The sequence below is a fragment of the Lagenorhynchus albirostris genome, chromosome 7 (genome assembly GCF_949774975.1).
Source record: "Lagenorhynchus albirostris chromosome 7, mLagAlb1.1, whole genome shotgun sequence".
In the NCBI taxonomy this organism is placed as follows: Eukaryota; Metazoa; Chordata; class Mammalia; order Artiodactyla; family Delphinidae; genus Lagenorhynchus; species Lagenorhynchus albirostris.
In genome coordinates this window covers 19,863,959-19,890,222 of record NC_083101.1, presented here as the reverse complement: position 1 = coordinate 19,890,222, position 26,264 = coordinate 19,863,959, and the positions used below count along the sequence as shown (strand labels likewise).

The following is a 26,264-nucleotide window of genomic DNA, read 5'->3' as shown; positions in this document are numbered from 1 at the left end:
ATAGAATGAGAGGAGAGGGCCACAGGGCAAGAGAGAATGAGCATGGAGCTTGAAGTCTTCAGATGGCAATCTTGTCTGTCAAGGAAGATTGAGCAGTACAGTTTCTTGGAGTGCCATGTTAAGAAGGATCCCGAGGCTCCTTCTGGGCTCACTAGGAAAGAGAATGACGTGCACTCACGTGATGCCCACTGTGTGCCAGGCACGTCACAGCAGTGAGTAACAGAAGGCCCTGTCCTCATGGAGCCACGTTCTAGTAGATAGATTAGTGATGTCTGCCATGGGCACAAGAGGGGTGGAATCTACACACCTGTCCTCCCATCTTTGCCATTCCTGCATCTGATGACTTCTGAGGCCCCTTCCAGCTCAGATGCTGAACAGCTGTGAAAAAGCAGAGAGATACAAACTTAACTTGACAGCCGTTTAGATAACTGAGGCATCCAAGGGCATCTTTGGAGCTAGAAAGGCAAGCAGGGAACCTGGCTTAAGGTCGGATGGGATTCAGGGTCTTGGTATCATTCCCACACTTGCTGGCAAGAAAGTCTGAGGGATGGCCTCACTTTCCTCGTCTGAGAACTGAGATTCCACCAAGGCACTCCGTGAGGGCTCACTCCAAATTCCAGGAAGAATATATCTAATGGCTACTATCTGTGGGGTGCTTATACTGTGTCTCATAGGAACCCTTAAAGGACGTGTATCAGCCCCATTTTCAAATGAGAAAACAGACACCCATGGGGGCTAAGGAGTTTGCTTGTGGCCAGACTACCAGTGAATGGGAAGCCCAGTGGAGGCATCGAGATCTGTCTGACGTCAAAACCTTTTCAACCAGTAGGCTGCTCCACCTGCCCGTTCCAACCAGCCCACCTAGACACAGGACCAGCACCTTCTAACTCGTGCAGCCCCTACCTCACCCCACACTGCACACAGAACAGGCTGTGGCTTGGGGGTCTGCTCCACTGTTTACTGGCCGTGCCAGGCCTTCCAGGCCCCTCCTACCTGGAGATCAGGGGTTGGGGTCTTGTCCCAAGGAGGAGGAGGACGTAAAACACACTGGGACCCCCTCCCCAGTAATGTCTCCTCATCTTTCCCCACTACCCTTTCCAGGGAGAGCCAGGCCTCGAGGGTGACAGTGGCCCCGCAGGGCCCGACGGGCTGAAGGTAAGCGTCCTTCTGGTGCAGAGTCTGGGGGGAGAGAATGTTCTGGAACTGCCTCCTCCCTCTGCCCCCACTGTCCTCCCATCCAAGTCCTAAGTTTTCCCCCAGAAGTACCATGTTCCCATAAGCTCTGAGGTCAGCCCTCCTACTCCCAGGGAGAGCAGGATGGGTGGGGGTGAGCCCTGTCCAGCACCCGCCCTCTACCCTGCTCAGGCAAGACCAGGGGCCAGCCCCACCTTCCACTCCTCACTGCCACCCTTCTCCTTGAAACTGCAGCTTCTCTTGGCTCAGAGTGGTACCTGAATCCCTGCTCTGTGCCAGGCCCAGAGCCAGCAGCTTTGATGTCTGTTATCCTCCAAACATCCTAAAAGATCAGGAGAACAATAATCACCACCCATGACCCGTAGCCACTATTTACGGAGAACAAGGCACATGTGTATCAGGGACTGTGCTAAGCCCTTTGTATGTATCATCTCAGTTAGTGCTATGGGGTAAAATCTGTCTTTGGATGAGGAAACTGAGACTCGGAGAGGTTAAACCGCTTGTCCAAGGACACACTGCTAGTAATTGGCACAGGCAAGACCCGAGCCTCGGCTACCTCTCTGCACCATGCGCCCATTCTAAAGGTGAAGAAACTGAGGCTCAGGCCGAGGTGTATTCATCTACAGTCTAGCGCTATGAGTGGAAAATCCAAAATTCAGACCCAGGGCTCACTGGCACCAAAGCATGTGGGCCTGACTCAGCCCTGCTACATTCCATAGATTCATCTGTCAGCCACAGATGCTGGGGCCTTAAGGAGGCACCAGGGCTCCCCTGAACCCCTGGGCAGGTTCACTCTCTGACTTACCAGCCCTGGCCTAGTCCTGGACCATTAGGTGGGTTTTCCCCAGGGCTGACCTGTCAGCTCCCAGCTCAGGATCCCAAGTGCCACATCCCAGCTTTCCCTTTGTTAGCTATTGACTCTCCATGTGACCTCAGATAAGCACCCCTCTTATCTGAGCCTCTCTTGCCCCATCCCCAGACCTCCATCCACATAATTGCCCTGGGTCCGGGGCTTCCCCACCTCCCAGGATGCCTCTGTGACAAGCCCCTGTCTGGCTTCCCATCAACCTGTGTTTTGCTTGCAAGGTCGAGAGCGCCCCCTGTCTGCCATCTGTCTACCTTCTCTCACCTCCAGCCCTGCTGTATCCCAGGGTGTAACTGGGTCTGGCTCCGGAGACCCAGAGCACTTGATGGCTTCTCCACAACCTTTGCCAAATGTCTGCGTGAGTCGTGATGAATGCTGACGAACGTTCTGGCTAAAATGCTTGGTGTACTCACCGTACTTGCATCACCGCCAAATGTCTGCGTGAGTCGTGATGAATGCTGATGAACATTCTGGCTAAAATGCTCTGTGTACTCACCATCCTTGCATCACCTGCCTTAAGAGCTTTACGTGAATTGACCCATTTCATCCTCCCAGTAATCCTCCGAGCTGGGTTCATTACCATCCCCACTCGACAGATGAGGAAACCGAGGCACAATGCGGGGACCTCCTTCGCTTCTGGGCAGCCACCTTTCTTCTCCTTGGAATCTTTGCTGAGGTGGGATGGGAGGGGGTCTTCCAGACTTGGGTGTCTCACACAGTCTTTCCTGCTCACTTGTCATGGCTCCTCAGCCCTGGCTGCTTCTCTCACTCCCTCCAAAGCCAGTGCTACCCTAGACCTTGGGCCGGAGTAGTCCGGCAGATGTACGGCATCTTCCCAGGTCCTTGTGTGAATCCAGGAGAGAATCTGTTTCCTTTATGGTATTTGTCCAAGCATCACCTTCATGGTGAAAACAACCTCTCGGACATGCACAGCACTTTATAGTTTATGCTGATTATGTCTTTTGAGATAACCAGCTGATGGTGGCAACAGTGGTGGCGATTCCTAGTAATAAGTAATGTTTATCCAGCGCTCGTGCACTGGATGCTGTGCTAAGCTATCATTTACATGGATTAGCTCTTTCACTCCCCACAGTAACCCTTTGGTGCTTATTTTGCAAATGGGGAAACTTGCCCAAGTCACACAGCTATTGAGAGGTGGCAGTAAGATTTGAATCCAGGGGTGAGGAAGGTATTGTCCCCTGAGCAGAGAACCTTGGAATTAGAAGGAACCAGAACCCAAGGTCTCACCCATGCTCTGCCATGGACTCACATGTGGTACTAGGAAGTCTGTACCTCTCTCTGGGCCTCAGTTTCCCCATCTGTAAGTAGGAGGGTTGAGCTAGGCAACTTGTAAGGCTCCTCTGAGCACTGACAGATGTCCTGGGTTCTGGGATTCCCTAGCCCTCCACCCCCAGACCCCATTCTGCATGGGATCCACAGGGTCGCCCACCCCAGCTGTGTGGGAGCCCAGGCTCTGGGGGTCTGGGTAGTCTCTGGAGCCTGTGCCCCTGCAGGGCCCAGGCTAGGGCCCCTCACAGAAATCCAGCCCAGCCACCTGGAACGGACTGCCTGCCTCTGAGAGCTAGGAGAGCAGGTGGCCAGGTTGACAGGCCAGAAGGGGAATCCTGGAGCCAAGAGAGTCTGCAAGTGGGGCATCAGGGCCGGCCCCGTCTCCCTGCCAGGCTGAGTTTGGAATCTGAGAATCTCCGTGCGAAGGGACCTCAGACACCAGCCTGTCCGACCCTTTCCTGGTGCCCAGATCTGCTCTGCACTGGCCCACACCTCAGCTTGGAGCTTCCCTCCCTCATCTGTGTCATCTCTGGACACCTCTCACTGGGACGTCCTCCTGGACCAGAGCTAGAAACTACCCCGGCCATGCTGCTCTCCAGCTGTTCACGTCCAGAACCTGGGGCCCCAGCGGGACCAGCCTGCGGGCTGTGCTCTCCGCGGTCCGGTTCCCAGGCTCCAGCTGCTTGCCCTGTGCACCGTGCTCTTTCTCCTGGACGCACACCAGTTTATCAGCGTCCCTCATAAAGTGTGGCACCGGAAAACAAAAATGGCAAAGACACTCTCTGCCTCTCTGAACCTCTCCTCTGCCCACCCCCTTCCTCCTACCCTTTCCTGGGGGCCTCTCTGTACCGTCACAGCTCAGCCACCGGCAGACTGGCCACAAGCCCCAGTGGAGGTGGCCTTGTGATGGGCGCTGCCCCGCTCCTCCTCCCCCCCCCCACTGCCCCTGCTGCACCCCCTGCTCTGCTCATGGGGCCGAGGACAACAGCCCATGCCCCATCCTGGCACAGCCTAGCCTTCCAGAACACGGCCTGGAATGGCAAGTGCTATGTAAGCGTTCGCTGCCACCCACTCAACAGGGGGAATGTACCGCAGCCAGCGAGAATGCGAAGGATGCAGGGCAGACAGCAAAGGGAGCGCATACTCACAGTAAACAGAGTAAGACATTAAAAAAAAAAATAGGTGGAAACATGCAGTGCAGTTGGATTATGCCTTTAAAGCTAAATTTACTAACTTCGTTGCTGTGGAACAGTTGTTCCACTGCTCTGAGCCTGGTATGTAGCAATCGAGACGGTTACCTTCTACTTATTATTGTAAACTGTTTTGTGTAAGTGAGGGTTGAAAATACAACTCAGAAGCATGGAAAGAGTTTGTTCCAAGAGGTAGAATCGGGTGAACTTTTTCCTTGATAAAAATTTCCTTCAGCTTCTTGGGACATCCCTGGCGGTCCAGTGGTTAGGACTCCATGCTTCCACCGCAGGGGGCGCGGGTTTGATCCCTGGTCAGAGAAATAAGATCCCACATGCTGCACGTGGCGCAGCCAAAAAGAAGAAAGAGAAGGGAAAAAACAGTTCCTTCGGCTTCTTAAGACTCTTGTCCTGCCAGTGTGTCTACAGCATTGGGGAGAAATCGTCCTACTCTCCCCACCTGTTTCTTTCCTTCTAAACTCCACGGAGTGGGCGTGGTCAGGGTCGTCTCTTCTCTCTGAGCAGCTCCCTCCATGGCCCAGGCATGGACACTAGAAACTGTCACGTGCTGCGTGCTGTCTCTACCAGGCTGACCCTTTCGGCAGAACCATCGGGAATCTAGGGGCAGGTCTGCCGTGGACATCCAAATGGAGCCCTGCGGTTTGGCGCCTCTGATGGACTTGGTGACACTTATTCTCTCTTTCTCTCTCTCCCCTCCTCATGCCTTTTCAACCCAGGGGGACAGGGGTGACCCCGGGCCCGACGGTGAACGTGGCGAGAAGGGCCAGGAGGGACTGAAGGGTGAGGACGGGCCGCCTGGCCCCCCGGGCATCACTGGCGTCCGGGTGAGTGTGCACAGCTGTATGCCAGCACTTGGGACTCCTGGGTGAGAATAACACTTGGGCCTGTTCAGGCAGTTGGGTGGGAGGTCTTTTGACAGCTGCCGCCAGAGGGTCTTGTGCTGTGATCCTTCCTTCACATGAGAGTTTCACGGACAACCAACCTGACTGTGTCCCTCCCCGGCCTAACCTTCCCACGCCTCCCGAGTGCCCACAGGAATAACATCGGTCTCCTTAGCCTGGTTGCCGTGCCCTGCACAAACCTGGCCCCTGCTGACCTCGTCCTGCCCACCCCCACATTCAGCCACACTAAACTTAGCAGGAGAGGCACTGGCCCAATTCTCCATCAGCAGCTTGCTGTGTGACCTTTCACTTGCCCTTGCCCTCTCTGGGCCGCACCCTTGGTATGATGAAGGATTTGGAAGAATGTGCACTGAGATCATTTTGAGGTCCAGTGTTGCAGGGGCTCTTTCTCAGTGAACTTTTGAGCATCATGACTGTGGAATGGGCAGCAACATGTGGCAGAAATAGCCCTGACCCAGAGTCCAAAGGCTGGGTTCTTGCTCGAGCACCCACTGTCAACGTGACTTTGAGCACATCACTGCCTCTCTCTGAGCCTTGTTTTTTTTTCATCTGAAGAGTTGATGAAACTTTGGATAGGAAAGCACTTTATAAAATGCACCAGAAATATAAAAAATTGTCTTTATGAATTTGGAGGAGCAAGTGACTGGAAGCTGGTGGTGGCAGTGATGGTGATGGTGGCGATAGTAGTGATGATGGTGGTGTTAGTGTGGTAGTGACGGTGGTGGTATTATTGTTGGTGATGGTGATGGCAGTGGCAGTGCTGTGACAGTGGCTCTGGTGATGGGGATGGTGCTGGCGGTGGTGGTAGCAGTATTTATGTCTGTATTTTGCTGTCGCTGCCAGTCCTCATACACTGGAACTGGAAAGAGGTTCTCTGGGGCCAGACTGAGTGTGTGCCAGGTGACAGAGGTGATGAGAGGCCTGTATTTGAGTCTCTTTGGCATCAGGGCTGCAGAACAAGAATCTCCCACTCTGTGGCCTGGAAACAGTGAAGGATTTAAAAATAGAATTTTATGAGCCATCAAAGCCTTTCCAGAAATACATCTGTATGGATGGGGGCCCAGCAAAGGTCTTCATTCTGGCCGCACAGCCTCACCCGACTGGGTGCTCTAGCCCTCATTCAGGGTTTCCCTCACCATCGGGGATGCTCTCAGCTGGAGAGGAGCTGTCAGAACAAGCGGCCAGCCGGCTGCCCGGTCCTGGGGGAGACTTCTGTCTCCCTGGCCCTGTACTGAATTCTTGGTCACTGACTTGCTTCTCCTTCTGACAAGGGATCAGCCATTGCAATCACCTCATTCTGCTGGTAAATGCCACCAGCTCCTGTAATCATTATTCACAAATCATGTGATCCCAAACAGGACCAGCCTAGGAAAAGGGGTGTCCCAGAAAGTAAGAATCCACATTTCATTCTACCTAGCTGGGTGACCCGTTGACAGGGTCTTCATCCCCCTGAGCCTGTTTCTTTAGCTCTAACATAAATAATCCCTTCCTCCCAGCCCTGTGGCCAGAATTGGATGAGATATGATACGGAGTTCGGACATCGTGTCTGGCTCATCGTTGGGGCCATGATGATTAGTTAGCATTTAATTACTGGAGGAGCAAAAGACCTTGAGATTGTCAAGTCCAATGCTGTCTGGTAGAAACAGAATAGGAGTTACATGTGTAATTTAAAATCTTCTAATAGTTATATTTTTAAAAAGTAAAAAGAAATAGGTAAACTTCATTTTAATAATATATTTAGCACAATCTATCCAAAATACTAACATATCAATGTGTAATCAATGTAAAAAATCATTAATAAGCTATTTTGCATACTTTTTTTTGTAAGTCTTTGAAATCCAGTGTGTAATTTACACTTAGAGCACATCTCAATTCAGATGCTATATTTTCACTGGAAATACTTGAGCTGTATTTAGATTTCATAAAACATACAATTGAAAATGTAGATTCATATCCCAAGTTGTTCCAAAAATGTTAGAAGTTTTCCAATCATTGAATTACCAGTTTTAAAATTTAAAGTTAATTAAAATTTAATTGATTAAAAATCCAGTTCCTCAGTCACAATAGCCACATTTCAAGTGCCCAGCAGCCATGTGTGGCTAGGGGCCACCATATTGGACAGTGCAAGGCTAGTTCAAGACCTTCATATTAGAGGTGGGGAAACTGAGGCACAGAGAAAGGGAGGGACTTGTCTGGGGTCACGTGAAGACTCAAGCATCAGGATGCAGGGCACTCTGTGCTTGGTTCTTTCAGGGTCACTGTTCTTCCTACCCCTCCTCCATCACAATTAGTCAGTACTTCCTCTTAGAGTGCAATGCCTATTCCAAGGTGAGATTATCACCTCCCTCATCCTATAGCATCCTATAGCATCCTATAGCATAGCATGTTAATGAAGCCAAAGGGATTAAATCAAACCAGCTCTTTAGTGCTTACCAAGAACGTAGATATTTTTCCCAGCTTCCTTTAAGGTTTAGGCTTTGAGGGGACTGTCCTCTGCAGGCAGTCTGGATGTCCCTTCAGGTCAGAAACACTGCCTGACCTACCCACTACATCCCAGCCCAGTGGGGCCTGGGGTTAGGACTCTCTTCTCTCGCTCTTGCGCTCTCATCTCTCTTGCACTCCCTCGTGCACCCTTACACTCACTCAGCCCCAGTGAACGGAGTTTCCCTGACAACTGTGGAGACAGTTGGGCCCCCTGGGGCAAGGCAGGGGAGAGCAGCACTTTGGGATGCCTTTGGGGGAGGGAGCAGAGTGGCCTCTCAGAGGGAGTGGCCTGGGTGCCCCAGTGGGAGAGTAGGGCAGGGTGGCTGACCTTCCTGTCACAGAGCCACTTTGAGGAACCCCTCCAGCCTCAACCCCTGAGGGAGGGGGCCCTGTCAGTGGGACATGGCCTCAGGGATTGTCAGAAGTGACACACAACATCTCAGAGATAAGGGCATACCTAGGAAACCTGTCCTGCCTGCCTGTCATCAGTGGGCACCCTGGACACAGAATCAGACAGATCTGCAGTTGAATCAGGGCTCTGCCTTGGACCAGCAGGACCCTGGGCAAGTCGATTCACCTTTAGGAACCTAGACTGTCACCATCTACAGGAGGGGCTCCGAATGGGGCCTGAGGCTCAGGGTGGCTAGAAGTGTGGGACAGTGCCTGGCACATGGAGAGGGCTCAGTGCAGAGAGCTGCTCCCATTGGGACAGCCTGGGCACCAGCAGTAACCATGACAACAGTGATTTATCGAGCACTTACTTACTATGGACCAGGCACCTTGCAAGCATGATACTGTATCACCAGGTTGAATCCTCAGCTCTGTGAGGCAAGTACAACCACTGCCCCCACTTTGCAAAGACATAGACCACAGGGGGTGTGGTCACGCTCAAGTTCACACGGGTATTGAGTGCAGAATCAGTCTGAACCCAGGCGGTCTGCTTCCAGAGCGAGCGCTCCGATACACTGGATCTGCCTCCGTATTCTCTCATTTCTCGTCTTTCTCTCTCTTTCCCTCCTTTTCCTTCCAGGGTCCTGAAGGAAAACCAGGGAAGCAAGGCGAGAAGGGCCGCATGGGAGCCAAGGTAGGATTCCCCCGCCTCCTGCTTGGGTCCGCCATGTTCCTGCCCTGCAGCCCCCGCCCTTCCCTCCCCTCTGCTGGGGCCTGCTGACAGCCTGTCTCTCCTTTACTGCAGGGTGCCAAGGGCTACCAAGGACAGCTGGGTGAGATGGGCGTCCCTGGAGACCCCGGACCCCCTGGCACCCCAGGCCCTAAAGGGTCCCGGGGCAGCCTGGGACCAACGGTGAGAACTCTCTGGGTGGATGGGGTAGGGGTCGGGCATGGAGCAGAGGGGGCCGAGGGCAGAGAGGAAAGCATCGCCCGCCTCAGCTCTCAGCCGAACGCCTGTGTCCACTGTCCCAGCCACTTCTTTGGAATCACGGATCCCTCTGGGAACCTACAGAAGCTATAGCCCCTCTCCCTGGAAAAGTACACACAGCACAGTATTTCTGGCGATTTGAAGGGGTCTGTGGGTCTTCTGAAGCCCTTTATAACCCCCTATTATCAAGCCCTGCTATTGGGGTGTAGAGAGGGGACCAGACCCTTGGGAGTATTTTTATTGAACAAGGAGTTTTCCCACTGGAAAGAGGTTCATGGGGGTCACAGTGAAGCTGCTGCAGATCCCTGGGTGACTCTGAGGGGGGCCCGGCCCGTTGCCGGCCTGCCCTGAAGGGAGGGTCCCTGAGGGGTTTTACTGCTGCAGGGAGAGGAGGGCCCCAACAGGAAGCAAGGGAGGGGGCAGCCACGGGTGATGCAGTGTCTCTGAGCTGCCAGTGCATGCCAGTTAACAGCTGTGCTGGTCTGTGGCACTTGTAGATTCCGTGGTGTAAATGCTCCTACGGTGGCTGATGTCAAGCTGCCAATGCGATGTTTTTTGTTTTTTGGGGGTTTTTTTGCGGTACGCGGGCCTCTCACTGCTGTGGCCTCTCCCGTTGCGGAGCACAGGCTCCGAACGCGCAGGCCCAGCGGCCATGGCTCACGGGCCCAGCCGCTCCACGGCATGTGGGATCCTCCCAGACCGGGGCACAAACCCGTGTCCCCTGCGTCGGCAGGCGGACTCCCAACCACTGCACCACCAGGGAAGCCCCAATGCGATGTTATTGAACGCAGACTTGGGAGGGGGTGGGTAAGAGAGCTCCATGATCTGGTATAGTCGGCCCCCGAATCCGCAGGTTCACATCGGCAGAGGGGCCTGGAACCGATCCCCTGCAGATTCTGGATACCCAGGGACGACTGTGTTTCCGCCACACAGATTCAACAAACGGAAATAACCTCATGAGCATAGATAACAGTAAAGTGTAGGAAAATAACTAGGAAGGGATGAGTTTTGAACATTTGTCGTCTATGTTTTTAATATAATTAATTGATTTATCTGTAAGTTCATGTAATTTCATTTTTCACCATGGTTTTGTTTAATAATTGGCTCACAAAATTGGGGAAAATTTAGCAATTGGCTCTCATGAACCACTGGAGCTGGAAGAAGGAAGGGCTGGGCGGGAGGAGGAATGCTCCGGAGAGGAGGGGACAGATGCCACTTGCTCTCCACCTGACTCTCCGGCCTGGGTTCTGGGCAGAGTGGATGTGCCAGGCTGCTGGGTTGCACTGGGCTGGAGCCTGCGGGAGAGAGTGCCCGCGTTCCTGCCGTGAGAGCGGCGCTCTGTACCAACGTGGGTCTTCTCCTCTCGTAGGGTGCTCCAGGACGGATGGGGGCCCAAGGAGAACCAGGACTGGCTGGTTACGATGTAAGGAAATGTCACCTCCCCCTCTCCGGAACTCTGCCTTACAGGCCTGGACTCAGGCCACCTCGGCTGCCGCGCCCACCTCCTCCTAGCTGAGGGCTCCCCTCGGGCCACTGCAGGCAGATTCACGGTCCCCTTCACCCCAGGGAACACCTGGGCCCACAGACCGGGGTGGGGTCGAGAACCACCTGTGGGCCAGGCAGGGGTGGGGTGGACAGAGGAGGACCTCCCCGCCAATCCCCGGCCTCGCCGAGTCCTTGCTTCCCGTGGTGGGTGCCGTGCACACCTCGTGTCTGAGCTCCACCGCTGCTCTCCGTGGAAGGGGTGGGTCTTAGCCCATTTTCACATCCAAGTTGGCAACGCCCCCCTTAGAGGCTGCTGAGCCAAAGCCATGTTACACATCTGGGAGCCTAGGCCTCAGCGAGGCACAGGGCTTGCTCAGAGAAGGAAACAGGCTCGGGGAGGCTAAGGAATGTGTGTGCAAGGCCTGACAGCTTAAGTTTGAAGGTGAGATCCAGTGTCTGAAAGAGATACTGCAGGGAGGGGAGGAGAAGCAGAGGGCAAAGGAGAGGGAGACCGGAGAGTGTGTGCTGGGAGCCCAAGGGAGAAGTCTGCATGTGCAGTTCTCACCCCGGCCTGGGGAAGGCCTCTGAGGCAAGCATTTTGCCCGCTGCCTCTGCCGCATCCCAGAAGACACAGCTGGTTCTCCCGAGATCTGGTCCCAGCAGAGCCTTCAGCCACTCAAGCGGACACCCCTTAGCGGTGTGTCTGGGACCGACATGGCATGTCCGGGAGGCCAGGGCTCAGAGAGGCACACGGCCTGCTCAGATTCACACGGCGAGGTGGGACAGAGCCGGGACCTGATCGCACAGCCCAGGGTGTTTCCATCTTTGAGTTCTTGTCCTTCATCACCTCTCCCTCCCGACTCCTCCCTCCCCCATGCTCTCACCTCCTGCCGTCTTGTTTCCTGCAGGGACACAAAGGCATCATGGGACCCCTCGGACCTCCTGGACCAAAGGGCGAAAAGGTGGGTGTCTGGTCCTGGGCGGCAGCTGCTTCCTCATATCCGGGGTTGGCAGGGGCAAGCCCCTGCGGCTGGGCTAGCGTGGCTTCACGGCAGGCTCATCCCTGCTCACGCCTTGGCCAGCTAGGAGGCCAGTGTCACCCCAGCTGTGGCCAGCAGGCAGGAGCCATTAGACCTACATTCAGCACAGGTATATTGGGTGCCTGGCACCAGAACAAACATGGACGCAGTTCCTGCCTTCCTGGAGCTTCCGGTTGAGCCAGGGGAGATGGACGTCAGTCATGTAACAATGCCATGCCATCATCTGTGTGAACGTGGGCATTGAAGCCTCACTTGTGAACGAGATCACCCAGTGAGAGCCAGGAGGGGGCTTACGATGGAGAGTGAGAAGTACCTGCATTTCGAGGCCAGGAACCGCCCAGGCGGAGGGAAGACGTGTCCAGGTGCCATGCCTTGGCTCCAGGTTCGGTAGAGGACAGGAACTGGTAGAAGGAACCTTGCTGATCACCGTGGCCCGCCTCACTATGCAGGTGGGAATGCGGGGGCCCAGAAGTTTGAGGGTCACATTGCAAGGCAGCACCAAGCTGGCCCAGGACCCAAGTCTCTGATTCCTACATTAGTGGCTCTGAACCCCTCCTTCCTTTCCTCCCCCTTCCCCTGATGGGTCAGCTGGAACGGGCTCCTAGCAGGCGCCCCACTGCTGTCTCTTCGCCCCCCTGCTCACCAACCCGCCTTTCTTTTGCTGAGTCAGCTCCCCACTAACTACATCTCGCTGTTGGGTGAATCACCCTGGCCTGGTTTGCCATCCAGCTGGCCCCTTCCTCCTGCTTGGAGAACAGATCTGCAATCAGAGTTGGCCACAGGCTCTGACACATCCCACAGGAAGCTGCAGAAAGTGTCTCTCAGAACCCCGAGTCCCTCCTTGGCCCTCATGGTCTGCTGGGGCTGGTGTAGGAGGGATTAACAGGGAGCCTGAAACAAGAGGGTGCCTGCACCCTGGGTCGTCTGCATCCCCAGAAGCAGTTCTTGTGGCTGCTGAGAACTGGACACTAACCCCAGATCTGCCCTGACCCTGGGCCTTGGGCAGGGCCCCAGCGTTCCCCGAGCCTTGGTTGCCTCATCTATTAAGTGGATGGGTACCTCGGGAACGCGAGGCTAAGGAGGACATCACATATATTTCAGCCAGATGCACTTTCCGACATAAGTATTATTATGAGTGAGAGCATCATTCATCTGCTAACCAACAGGTATTTATGGATTTATGATTTATTTAGTATGTTCTCGGCCCTGAGCTAGGGGCCATGGAATGATGCCCTAAAGAGCTCAAAAGTAAAAATACTCACAGGACTGAATAACCACAGCTGGATGGAGCTTGGCGGCAGGTGTGGGGGGTGGGGAGAGAGCAGGTTCCTGGGGGAGACCCCCGAAGCAAAGCTCTCCAGCCAGGATTTCTCCATAATCATTACCATGACCCTGGCACAGAAGTGTAAGGGTCCCACTTGACAGGTGGGGAAACTGAGTCTCCACGACGCTTCAGGACTAGCTCAGGATCAGTGGGAGGTGTGGCAGGACCAGATCCAGACTCTGTCTGATGCCAGGCCTTGCTTTTCCAGCCAGAAACAGACACTTAGATGAGCCAATATATTGTTCAACTTGGAATTTCCCTGTGGGGCATGTGTCTGTCTCCAAAGGTGGCGGCCAGAGGGACTGGGGAAATGGGATAAGACTCTGAGAACAAGGAGAAAGATGGGGAATGGGGGGACCCCGCCAGCTTTCAGGTGCTAAAAAATGCATCCCCAAACTTCAGCCACAATGTGGGGGAGGGGGGAGATCTGCAGAGCTGGCTTTTGGCCTAGACATCCCCTTGAGTCTTGTGTGGCCTTGGTTAAGACCCTTCCTTCCCTGGGCCTCATTTTCTCCATCTGTAAAATGGGACCAGTGGTCACAGCAGCATAGAGGTGCTATATGGAGTTCATGAAACCATGTATGAAACATACTTCATGAAGTACCTGGCACATAGAACACACTAGGTAAACACTGCCCCCTTCCCCGACACCCCCCAGCCCAGCTATCTCCCTCCACCATGGGATGGAGCCCCGGGACAAAGAGCCATAGAGAGTGGTCAGGGAGGAAAGGGAATCCCCACTCCTTGGGCCACCCACTCCCCCCTTCCCAGGTACGACTGGTTCTAGGCCTCGGGCCAAGTCCCTCATGCCTTCGATCTCTGCCCACAAGAGCCACAGAGGCCCTGGGCCAAGGCGTACAGCCACCAGCCCTCCGGACTGATTCGGGCCTGGGACAGGCTCCAGTCCCAGGGATGGCTCTCCTCTCCCCTGCCTCTCAGGCCTCCCCTTCAATCCCTGCCAACAGCGAGGGGGCTCGGAGGTGCCCTGGCTTGAGCCCCCTGCCCAGAATGCACCCCCATGGGAGGTGACACTAATTGTCTGGGGCTGGAACGTTCTGGGCCCTGAGGTTCTGCCACTTGCTGTCCTGCTTACACCTTCCTTGTAGCTGACACATGGTGTCCAGCCACCTGTCCTGTGGGTAGCCCAGGGCCCGGCGTGGCCTGCCGCGGCCCAAGGACCTCGGCTCTAAACTCTGCTCCTCCGGCGGTCTTCCTGACCACCTCCGTGCCACACAGCCTCCCTGCTGTTATTATTATCAACAACAGCAATTTCTACTGAGCCCCTACTCTGTGTGCAGCAGCACGCCTTTGCTCACTGGGTCCTCGGAGCAGTGCTGCGAGGCATGACAATCCCATTTTGCAGATAGGAAACTGTCATATGAACAAGACCTGCAAGTTAGCCGACTGCTGAGTGCCGTCTGGGGCAGCCCAGGGCCTTCTCTGGGGCTCCCATCAAGGGTTGGACGTTTGTCCTGAAGCTGGTTCTCCCATCAAGGGTTGGACGTCTGTCCTGAAGCTGGGGCTCCCATCAAGGGTTGGACGTTTGTCCTGAAGCTGGTTCTCGGCAAGGGTCAGAGAAAGGGAACTGTGTCATTGGGCTGAGCAGTTCACACCATGACTGAGCAGCTCACACCATCTCTTTGTGCCTCAGTGTCCTCATCTGTAAAATGGGGAGAACAATATCACTTACTTTGTAGCGTTGTTGGGAGGATTCAGTGAGTGCCTGTGTGCGGCCGTGGCAGTGCCCATGCCTGCCAGCTGTTGGAATTATTGTCACTGCTGAGGACCATGCAGGGACTTCTGCGTCATTTCATGGAATTCCCCTCCACTCCGCATGGGTATTGCCATTGTCCCCTTCGCTCCTCCTCACTCTGATTCCGCAGCTGAGAAAGTTCTGAGATGGGAACGGACCTGTTGAAGGTCTAGGCAGCTGGTCCCCTGCAAAGCTGGGTGTGACCAAGGTCTCTGCTTAGCTACCCCGTCTGACAGCCTCAGGGCATCGGCCTGGCGGTGTCCAGCAGCGGGGAGGGTAAAGAGCCCTGTTCTGTGTTCTGCATTCCTGGTTCCATGCCCAGGTCTGCCTTTGACCCCACATCTTCCCCTTCCCTCTCTGGCCTCAGTCTTTCTGTCTGTAACCCTAAGTCGGCTGGACGTCGTCTCTGATGAAGGCCCTTTTGGCCTCAGTGCAGAGTGTCTGGAATTCCCAGAATTCACCAGGAGCAGGAGGTTTGTCCTAAAGCTAGTTTTGTGTCCACAGGGGGAGCAGGGTGAGGATGGCACGGCCGAGGGGCACCCCGGGCCACCTGGAGATCGGGTAAGACCCCCATCCCCACTGTCCATCCCGTGGACCAATGCCAGGGTGGAGCCCCGACCTGGGAGGGGGCGGGGAAACTGAGCAGGGGTGAGGCTGCTGCGAGCTCCACGAGGTTGTGGCCTAGGAGGCCCAGGTGTGGCATCCCCTGCACCCAGTGGCCCATTTTTCATTGTTGTCCTTGTCGTTTAGGGCCCTGTGGGTGATCGAGGAGACCTCGGGGAGCCAGGGGACTCTGGATACCCGGTAAGTGTCGGAGCTCCTACCTGCTGGCAGCATCGGGAGTGTTATAAGAGGGCATTCCTTGGCCTCTGTTTCCTGCAACCTAGAATTAGAACAGCCTTTGCCAGGAAACAGGCCTGTCCTTCCACCATTAGTGCCCAGGCTTTAAGCACAACCCTCCCCCTCCCCGCAAGGGCTCAGGGCGTAGTTCATGCTGAGAGGGGAAGGGTCCGAGATCTTTCCTGAGGGAGGGAGAGGATGGGCGGGGGAGGGAGACCTCTCCCCTCCAAGAACCTCAGTGTCCCCATCTGTGGCCGAGAACAGCTCTCCCAACAGAAGCAGTGTGAACAAGCCACTGAATGAGCACCAGAACCCCCCTCGCAAGCTCCGCCCACCTGCCAGCCCCCTCGGCTCTTCACCGCCCCACCCTCATCCTCCCTGGCAGGGTCATTATTTCACCCATTTTGCAGATGAGGGTGCTGAGACTCAGGGGGACAATGACACATGGCTAGGAAGAACAAGGGCTTTCTGGGGTCCTCCTCCCCCCCCCAGAATGAGCCCCCTCATCTGTCTCTCCTTGACTTCCAGGGACAGGAGGGTGTACAAGGCCTCCGTGGAAATCCAGGCCAGCAGGGCCAACCCGTGAGTGGTGCTTGCTGTCCCATCCCCCTCCTGCCCTGAGGGGGGCGGTAGAGGAGCAGTGGGGTAATTAAAGAACTGGGCCTTTTAAAGCTTAAAGGGACCCTCCCTGCAGGAGCGCCTGGGGCAGCCCATTCTGGTTTCTCCTGCCCTGACCCCGGGGGCACCCCCAGAGCCTGCACCCCCAAACCCCTCCCCACACCTCCCCCCTCCAGGCGGAGACTGGCCACCCTCCCCAGGAGAGAATCCTGGGGCTGCCTTGCGTCATCTCACCTTGGTTTGCAGGGGCATCCGGGACCCCGGGGACGGCCGGGCCCCAAAGGATCGAAAGGGGACGAGGTAAGAGGCCCTGCCGTCCACAGGGAAGGGAAAGAGACTGGCCCAGGCACACAGCACACGGGAGGGAGGGCTGGGGGTGCTCAGAAAGAGAGGGAACCACAGGGAGGGGCCCTGCAGGGTGTGGCCTGGCCAAGATCCCTTCAAACAGCCTGAGGGAGGGGGGATGACCAGCTCCATTTATAGAGCCTCCCGGAGGGAGACCACCTGTCAGGTCAGCCAGCAGTATTTGAACCCAGGGCTGTCAAGATCCAACGCTGGCCTCTCTTTCCACCATGCCACACTGTGGAAAGAGAAAACTGGGAGAAGTGAAGCGAGGGGGTGTGGAGGAAGACACGGGGCTGGTGATGCCCGTGGAAGAGTTCAGAGGCGGTGGAGAGGAGTTTCATGCCTTGCACCCAGGGCTCCTGCATCTGCCTCCACTGAGGCTGGGCCAAGGCTGCCTTAATGCCCTCAACTTCCCCCCAGGGGTGCACCCCTCCACCCGCAGAGCCACCCCCCACCCCTCAAGGAGAGCCAAACCCATGGGGATTAAATAGACCAGCCAGCCATGGGCTTCGCTCCCACCAGGAAGTTGCCAGGGTCCGGAGCCTCTGCAGCAGGGTTGCCAGTGAGGGCCCAGGACCCAGGGTTAGTGACGGCCTCGACCTTGGGCTTCTGAGTCAGGCTGCTTGGGCCCATTTGCAGATTCAGATGCCAAGGCCCAAGAAGTGGAGGGGCAGGGCCCGGCCACAGAAGGGCCCCCTTCCAGAGCGCCTAGTGTTCTGCACCTCCTCCAGGAAGCCCTCATCATGTGCCCCTTGATTTTTCAGGGACCAAAGGGAAAGCAAGGCAAGGCTGGGGGACCAGGACGGAGGGGGATCCAGGTGAGTGACTCTCAGCTTCTCCTCTCCCACCCACCTCCCTGCCCTCCCCAGAAACCCTCACCAGCTTCTTATTTACCGCCAGGGCCTGCAGGGGCTGCCGGGGCCTCGGGGCGTGGTGGGGAGACAGGGCCCCGAGGGTGTCGCTGGACCAGATGGGCTTCCAGGCCGGGACGGTCAAGCAGGACAGCAGGTGAGCAGGACTTGGGGTTAAGAGACAGTGTCTCCATTTGAGATGAGGTGTGTGCGTGGTGGGGTGCCATAGGCCATGGGCCGGGAGGAGCGCGTTTGGAAACTTGAATGGGCAGAACCAGCATATCCAGAAGCCTCCTGCATGGGCAATGGCCTCATCCCTTGGGACCTGGGACCAGGGCCTATGGCCCATCTCACTGTCTCTCCTCCATGCCAGTACCCAGAGGGTCATGCCCTGTCCAGCAAATAGAGCTTCCGGTTTCTAAGACCCTTCCCTTCCCCACCCATTTGTCCCGCTGGTCCAGCCATCCTCACACACAGGCAGTATGACCTCCATCCCTCAGTTTAACCTCCAGCTTCACCCAGGGTTCACCCAGGTTTTTGTTTTGTTTCATTTTGCTTTGTTTTTGCTTTGGCTACGTTGGGTCTTCGTTGTTGCACGCGGGCTTTCTCTAGTTGCGGAGAGCGGGGTCTACTCTTGGTTGCAGTGTGCGGGCTTCTCGTTGCGATGGCTTCTCTTGTTGTGGAGCACGGGCTCTAGGCGCACGGGCTCAGTAGTTGTGGCACATGGGCTTAGTTGCTCCGCGGCATGTGGGATCTTCCCGGACCAGGGCTCGAACCCATGTCCCCTGCACTGGCAGGCAGATTCTTAACCACTGTGCCACCAGGGAAGCCCTTCACCCAGGTTTTGAGTCATCCTGCCTCCTTGGCTGCCTATTTCCTGAAACTTGAAAAATCCTCCTCTGCCCTCTTTCTTCACAGGGGGAGCAGGGAGACGATGGGGACCCTGGCCCCATGGGCCCTGCTGGGAAGAGAGGAAATCCAGGTGTGGCTGGCTTGCCTGGAGCACAGGGGCCCCCAGGATTCAAGGTCAGACACTTGTTAATCCCCTTACCCGCCCTCCACCCTTTCTGCCCTGGTACTAACTATAATGACACCGACTGCAGTGCTGATGTGAGCGCCCATGTCCCAGGGCCTGTGTGAAAATGGAGTCCTCTTTCTCAGGGGTCCCTCCCCAAGCTTAAACTTGACTTAAAGGATAGTTTATCCAGGGAGCTGTAATACTGCCCCCTACCAGGCCCTTGACACTGTCAACTATTTGTTGAGTTGTCCATGGGCGCCCTCTTGTGGGCCTTTGTGGAACAGTGCATGTTGCTGGCTCTGAGACCCTCCAAGGCATCTTTTTAGAAAGTTTCCTTGAGTGGTGGCGGAGGCAGCCAGGAGTCAGTCTGAGCCCAGGGCTAGACACTGAAGGAAAGATTGAAACGAATGAATCAAACGGGGCTCTCGCCCTCTCTGAGCTTGAGGTTTAGTTGGAGAGAGGTTGGAACCCTCCATAAAGACAGCTGGCAGAGGGAGAGATGGCCTTGGCCCGTGGAGGATTTAAATGAGCAAGGAGGGCCAGCATGAATGGAAGTGTGGAGGTGGGGACTGCATGGTCTGTTGGGAAGAAACAATGAAGAGGAGAGGCGTGTGGGAGAGTGGACGGAAAGTGGCCCTTGAATGCCAGAGTAAGAAAAGAGACTTTCCCCTTAAGGAGGATGAAGTTTTGAGCACCCCTCCGCCACCCCCCAGGCCTATGCCTGTTGTCCCAGCACCCGGAGATGTTAACTGACCCTGTGGAATGGTTGTTCAGCGCCTCCCCTCTCCTCGAGCCATTTTCTCCCTTTGATTGGTCATCTTGGTGTATTTCTTTAAGGGTGAAAGTGGGTTACCCGGGCAGCTGGGTCCCCCTGGCAAACGAGGGACGGAAGGCGGAACGGGGCTTCCTGGGAACCAGGGGGAGCCTGGATCCAAAGGCCAGCCGGTGAGTGAGCCCCAGGGAACACACGTGTTCACACACACAGACCCAGAAGCCACCTTCCTGCTCTGTGACGAGGGCAGACCAATACCCTCTGTGGGCACAGATACCATTCTGCCTCCCCTGCGTGCGGGCTTGGAGGTGGAAAAAAGCTGAGAAATGAGATATGAGCGGTCCCTTCAGAATGAGGAGAGGTGATTCCAACCGGAACTCTAAATAGCCTTCAACAGCCTTGTATCTTTTAGAGAAATTGCATCTATAGTTTAAAAACTTCCCACAAAGGCTCAGATGACTTCACTGGTAAATCCTAGTCATTGTTTATGGAAGAAAAAAATACTAATTCTGCATAAACTCTTCCAGAAAATTGAAGAGGAGGAGTATTTCCCAACACATTCTATGAGGTTAGCATTACCTTGATGTCAATGCCAGATGAGGACATTACAAGAAAAGAAAACTACAGACCAATATACCTCATAACTATAGATACAAAAATTGTCAATATAATTTTAGAAAAATGAATCTGAGAATACATTAAAAGGATTGTACATCAAGATCAAGTGAGGTTTATCCCAGGAATGCAAGGATGGTATAACATTTGAAAGTATATCAATGTAATTCAGCATATTAGCAAGTGAAAAAAGAAAACCCAGTTAATCATCTCAGTAGGTGCAAGAAAAGTGATTGATAAAATCCAACTCCATTTCTGATAAAATTTCTCAACTTGGTAGACCAAGGAACTCTCTCAACTTGATAAAGGGCATCCATGAAAAATCTATATTTAACATCATACATAATAGTGAATGACTGGGACTTCCCTGGTGGTGTAGTGGATAAGACTCCACACTCCCAACGCAGGGGGCCCGGGTTTGATCCCTGGTCAGGGAACTAGATCCCACATGCATGCCGCAGCTAAGAGTTCACATGCTACAACTAAGGAGCCAGCGTGCCTCAACTAAGGAGCCGGCAAGCTGCAACTAAGGAGCCTGCCGGCCACAACTAAGACCCGACCCAATCGAAAAAAAAAATAGTGAATGACTGAATTCTTTCTCCCAAAAAGCAGAAACAAGTCAAAGATATCTGTTCTCACTACTTCTATTCAACATTGTATTGGCAGTTCTAGCCAATGCAGTAAGGCAAGAAAAATAAATAAAAGACATTCATATCAAAAAGAAAGACATGAAACTTTTCATCTGTAGACAAAATGGTTGTCTACGTAGAAAACCCAATAGAATCTACAATAAAGCTACTAGAATAAGGGAGTTTTAGCAAGATAGCAGGGCACCATCTCAATATACTCAAATGACTCGTATGTGCTAGCAAGAAGCAATCAGAATTGGAAATCTAAAGAGCAATACTATTTACAATAGCATAAAAATATGAAATCCTTAGAGATACACATGACAATAGGTGTGTAAGACATGTACACTGAAAAACTATAAAGCATTGTTGAGATAAATTGAGGAAGATCTAAATAAGTGGAGATATTTACTGCGTTTATTGGTCAAAAAACTCAATATTGTTAAGATGTCAATTTTCCTCATGTTGGTCTATAGATTCAACACAATCCCAATCAAAATCCCATCAGGTTTTTCTTGTAGAAAATAACAAGCTAATTCTAAAATTCATTTGGAAATGCAAAAGACCTAGAATAACCAAAACAACTTGGAAAAAGAAGAACAAAGTTGAAGGACTAACAGTAGTTGATTTCAAGACTTACAAAGCTACAGGAATCAAGAAGGTATGGTATTGCCATAAATATACTAACGGATCAAAGGAACAGAAAAAAGAGTCCAGAAATGTATTCATTCATATACAGACAACTGATCTTTGACATAGGTGCAAAAGTAATTCAGTGGATACGGAATAGTGTTTTCCAGCAATGGCTCCAGAACAATTGGATACTTCATACCGTGCACAAAAGTTAACTCAACGTGGATCAGACACCTAAAAATAAAACCAAAAGGGCTAAAACTTCTACAAGAAAGTGTACAAGAAAATCTTCGAGACCTTGGGTTATAAAAAGATTTCTTAGAAATGACACCAAAAGCATGATGCATAAAAGAAATCTGATAAATTGGACATCAATGAAATTTAAAACTTTCGCTTCTCAAAAGGACACTGTTAAGAGAATGAAAAGATAAGACACATACTAGGAGAAAGTGCAAAGCATATGTCTCGTAAAGGATTTATAGCCAGAATATATAAACACTCAAAACTCAATAGTAAGAAAATAAGCAGCCCAATTTTAAAAATTAGACAATTTTAAAAATTAGACAAATTAGACAAAAATTAAAAATTTGAGTAGACACTTCAAAGAAGCTATACAGATGGCAGATAAGCACATGAAAAGATCAGTATCATTAATCATTAGGCAAATGCTCATTATAACCACAGTGAGATGCTACTGCACACCTTTGAATTTGAATGGAGAAAATTTTTAAAGACTGATCATACTGATCCTTGGCAAGGATGTGGAGCAATGGGAAGTCTGTACTCTGCTAATAGGAATGTAAAATTGTACAACCACTTCAGAAAACAGTTGAGCAGTTTCTTTAAAAGTTAAGCAACAGGGCTTCCCTGGTGGCGCAGTGGTTGAGAGTCCGCCTGCCGATGCCGGGGACATGGGTTCGTGCCCCGGTCTGGGAGGACCCCACATGCCGCAGAGTGGCTGGGCCCGTGAGCCATGGCCGCTGAGCCTGCACGTCCGGAGCCTGTGCTCTGCAACAGGAGAGGCCACAACAGTGAGAGGCCCACGTACCGCGGGAAAAAAAAAAAAGTTAAGCAATATGGGCTTCCCTGGTGGTGCAGTGGTTGAGAATCCGCCTGCCAATGCAGGGGACACGAGTTCGATCCCCTGGTCTGGGAAGATCCCACATGCCATGGAGCAACAAAACCCGTGCGCCACAACTACTGAACCTGTGCTCTAGAGCCCGTGAGCCACAACTACTGAGCCCGCACTCCATGAAGCCACACGCCTAGAGCCCTTGCTCCACAACGAGGGAAGCCACTGCAGTGAGAAGCCCGCGCGCCGCAACAAAGAGCAGCCCCCACTTGCTACAACTAGAGAAAGCCCGCACACAGCAACGAAGACCCAACACAGCCAAAAATAAATTAAAAAAAAAAAAGTTAAGCAACAACGAACCATATAATGCAGGCCTCTGGAATTATAACCTTATCTGAATCTAGCACACTCCACAATATCTGTGTGACTTTGAGCAGGTTCCTGCCCTCTCTGAGTCTTTATTTCCTGGTCTGTGAATAGGCACATTGTGTCTCCCCAGGCTGATGTGGGAACACACATGCATGGTGGTGCATGCAGAGTGCCTGACACAGAGCAGGCCCTCGGTTTTTAGGGGTTACTTTGAGGGGCCCATTCCTCAGTAGAGCCTTTGGGATGGGTTGGGAAGTCTACAGGTCCTTCCACTGTCTTCCTTGAAGACCTGGGACAGGAGATCCTGAGCGTTCTAGAGCGTCCCCTGTGGAAGCCCTGAGCTGGCCTCCACTTTCCCATTTGACAGAGGGCACAGGCTCCTGCCCCGCTAGAGTCCAGGCTGACCTGGTGTCTGCTCTGTGAGCCATTCACACTCATCTGATCGCTTCGAGGTGGAGTGGCTGATATCCCTGCAAGAAGGCAGGCCCAGGGGTCCTGCATGACTGCCCAGGCACCCTTCTCATCCTGTTCTCCCCACAGGGTGACTCTGGTGAGATGGGATTCCCAGGAATGGCTGGCCTCTTCGGACCCAAGGTACAGATTCCCATTCTACACTGTTCCTCTTGGGGTCCCATCCATCCACCTGCTTGTTCATTTATTCACTCAACAAATATTTCTTGAGCATTTGCAGCGTGGGCTGGAACACAGCCAGGGTCTAGCATGAACACCTGTGTCTCCCAGCACTCACATTCCAGCAGACCTGGGTTCTAAACCCAGCTCCACAATTCAACTGCTCTGTGCCTCAAGCAAGTTACTCGGTCTCTCCAAGCCTCAGTTTTCTCATCTATAAAATGGGTATAATAACAGCAAAGCGTTGTTACAATTAAGACCAGAGACCCACACCATTTAGCACCGAGCCAGCTCTCTGGCACCTGCTGAATAATTGTGCACATTTGTTACTCTTCCTGGAGCCTCTCGGGTGAGGCGTCTCTTGACAAGGAGGGCAAAGGTTGGCCAGACCTCAGGTGGCAGAGCGCTGGAGCCCTCGCCCAGTGGCCGCCCAGACACAGCAGCCCTTCCTCTGCCTTCTGCAGGGCCCCCCAGGAGACATTGGCTTCAAAGGCATCCAGGGCCCTCGGGGGCCTCCTGGCTTGATGGTGAGTCGTCTCCCTGTCTATCCCAGCAGGGACAGTTATCCGAGGCCCAAGGCTGGCCAGCCATCAGCCGGGGGGCCGCCACTCCTCCTGTTCCTTCGGCATCAAGCCCCTCTGCCCACAATCTTCACTCCTGTTTCCATACCTTTGCTCATGCCGTTCCTGCCAGCTGGGCTGCCATCCTTTCCCCTTTCACTGCTCCCCCCGTCCACTGGTGGCCCCCCCCACAAGGCACATAGGACGGGCTCAGGAGACGCATGGCCTGGCCCCCTTGAGGACGTCTCCCTTCCATCCCCTTGGGACAGTCAGGCTGCCCTCTACCCTCCTGTCCCTGTGACTGTATTCCCCAGGCTCTGGGACAAGGACACACAAGCCTTTCTCTCTCCTTTAGGGGAAGGAAGGCATCATTGGGCCCCTAGGATTCCTGGGACCTTCAGGACGCCAGGTATGTGCAGGGGGCTGGCCAGGAACACCACTGGGGCGAGACTGTCTCTGTGACCCAGGGCCAGTCTGAGCCTCAGTTTCCCCATCTGGGACGTGGGGCTTCCCCTCTGAGCCCCCTCTCACTGGGCCATGGTTTATTGCAGGGTCCGAAGGGTGACAAAGGCAGGCGAGGGGACTTGGTGAGTGGATGGGCTAGGGACAGTATGGCAGGGGGTACGGCAGGGTTGGGCTGGGGCAGGGGGCGGGCATGGCTCAGCCTGGTCCTCTGACTCTTTCTCCCTGCTTCTGTCCCCCCTCTAGGGATTGCAAGGTCCGAGGGTGAGTGGGCTGCGGTATGAGGGCTGGGGGGACAGGGGAGTGGGAGGGACGGGCCCTCTGGTTTCCCCTGCCCATGACCAGGCGTGTCCTTGGGCACGTTTTTCCCTGTGGGCCTCACTCTGCACCTGGGCCACCGTCGTGCCCGGGTCTCAGGTCTGCTGGAGGAGGCCCGGGCTGGGTGGGGGGATGAGAGGCCTTTGACCAGGGCCTCATTGTTCTCCTCTTCCTCCAGGGTCCTCCCGGTCCCAGAGGGCAGCCCGGCCCACCGGTAGGTAGCTGTGTGCCCGGTACCCCTTGAACTGCAGGGCAGCAGGTGGGATTCCTTTGAGTGAAACCCAAGGCTGTGCTGGCAGCCTTCGCAGGACTGGCCCTGACTTCACAGGCCAGGCCAGGCCTCCGGGACAGTGTGGGACAGTCCTGGTAGGGCCAGGCAGAGACCAGCGTGGTGGGTTCTCTCACGCCCCGACAGCCCCCGGGACTGCAGCACCAGGTCCCCGTCAGATACAGACCCAGCCTCTTCTTTTGCAGGGTCCTCCAGGGAGCCCTATTCACTTTGTAAGTTGGAGAACATTCTCTGTTGCCTGCGTGGGGTAAGGCCTGGGGGGTGGTGTCGGGGGCAGGTGGCGGCAGTGGACCCCTCTCTGGCCAAGGTGGCCCTAAACTGCCCACGTCCTTTTGCCGCTCCATACTGGATCCTGGACCCTGAAGCGGCAGAAAGAGCCCCGGCCTGAGAGGCAGGATACCCAGCTTTTAGTCAGAATGCACCCCTGACTATGAACCCAGGAAGACCTCCCACCGCTGGCTCCGGGGTCCTGTCGGTACACTGTACAGATCCGTTGACAACTCTTTAAGGTTCTGGTACCGATTCCAACCTGTGTGTGTGTGTTGGGAAGGGGGGTTCCCCGCACCAACAAGCAATGTTGGGGACACACCAGCTGGGTGTCCTACAATTCAACTCAATCCTGACACTACTTGGAGTTAGCGTCAGATTCCACAGGTTGAGGGCTCAGTCCTACAAGATTGCTGCTGGCCCCCCCATCCCCCAATCCCCATGTCCCTCACCATCCCCCCCTCGCCGCCCCCCTTCAGATTTGCCAGTGGCAAATCCAGGTGTCACCTGTGCCTCTGGCCAACTGGCTGTAAACCAGAGGTTCCCACCATGCCCTCCTGGGGTTCCGTTAATTTGCTAGAGCGGCTCACAGAACTCATGGAAACACTTTACGTATTAGATTGTTGGTTTATTATAAAAGGCTTGGTTTATTGGTTTATTGTTTATTGGTTTATTGGTTTATTGGCTTGGTTTATTGTTGGTTTATTATAAAAAGCAGCCAGATGGAAGATGTGCATAGGGCAAGGCACGGAGAAGGGGCACAAGCTCCCCTGTTCTCCCCGAATCTCCGTGTGTTCACCAACCTGAAAGCCCACTGAACCCAGTCCTTTTGGGATTTTATGCAGGCTTCATTACACAGACATGATTGATTAAATCATTGGCCACTGGTGATTGACTCGACCTCCAGCCCCCTCTCCCCTTCCTGGAGACTGTGGGCCATAACTGCAAGTTCCAACCCTCTGATCACACGGTTGGTTCCAGCAACCACAAGCCCCCATCCTTAGGTTACTTACTGAGCAGTCCAAAAGTCACCTCATTAATATAGCAAAAGAG

The 26,264-nt window shown here is 54.1% G+C and overlaps 1 protein-coding gene across 3 annotated transcripts in view; it reads left to right on the top strand.

Annotated features, from left to right (window-relative positions):
* The window catches only part of COL27A1 (collagen type XXVII alpha 1 chain), a 143,902-nt gene that overhangs the window by 104,601 nt on the left and 13,037 nt on the right, over positions 1 to 26,264 (top strand). For 2 of the 3 annotated variants that reach the window (XM_060154530.1, XM_060154529.1), the window contains 21 exons: positions 1,102 to 1,155; positions 5,274 to 5,381; positions 8,974 to 9,027; positions 9,139 to 9,246; positions 10,691 to 10,744; positions 11,715 to 11,768; positions 15,428 to 15,484; positions 15,674 to 15,727; positions 16,292 to 16,345; positions 16,628 to 16,681; positions 17,491 to 17,544; positions 17,627 to 17,734; positions 18,496 to 18,603; positions 19,433 to 19,540; positions 23,226 to 23,279; positions 23,780 to 23,842; positions 24,231 to 24,284; positions 24,427 to 24,462; positions 24,584 to 24,601; positions 24,834 to 24,869; positions 25,130 to 25,156. In XM_060154530.1, coding sequence (XP_060010513.1) covers positions 1,102 to 1,155; positions 5,274 to 5,381; positions 8,974 to 9,027; positions 9,139 to 9,246; positions 10,691 to 10,744; positions 11,715 to 11,768; positions 15,428 to 15,484; positions 15,674 to 15,727; positions 16,292 to 16,345; positions 16,628 to 16,681; positions 17,491 to 17,544; positions 17,627 to 17,734; positions 18,496 to 18,603; positions 19,433 to 19,540; positions 23,226 to 23,279; positions 23,780 to 23,842; positions 24,231 to 24,284; positions 24,427 to 24,462; positions 24,584 to 24,601; positions 24,834 to 24,869; positions 25,130 to 25,156 — 1,317 coding nt within the window. Of the gene's footprint in view, positions 1 to 1,101; positions 1,156 to 5,273; positions 5,382 to 8,973; positions 9,028 to 9,138; positions 9,247 to 10,690; positions 10,745 to 11,714; positions 11,769 to 15,427; positions 15,485 to 15,673; positions 15,728 to 16,291; positions 16,346 to 16,557; positions 16,682 to 17,490; positions 17,545 to 17,626; positions 17,735 to 18,495; positions 18,604 to 19,432; positions 19,541 to 23,225; positions 23,280 to 23,779; positions 23,843 to 24,230; positions 24,285 to 24,426; positions 24,463 to 24,583; positions 24,602 to 24,833; positions 24,870 to 25,129; positions 25,157 to 26,264 lie in introns of those variants that run through there. The other variant, XR_009541517.1, reaches the window with a different exon arrangement.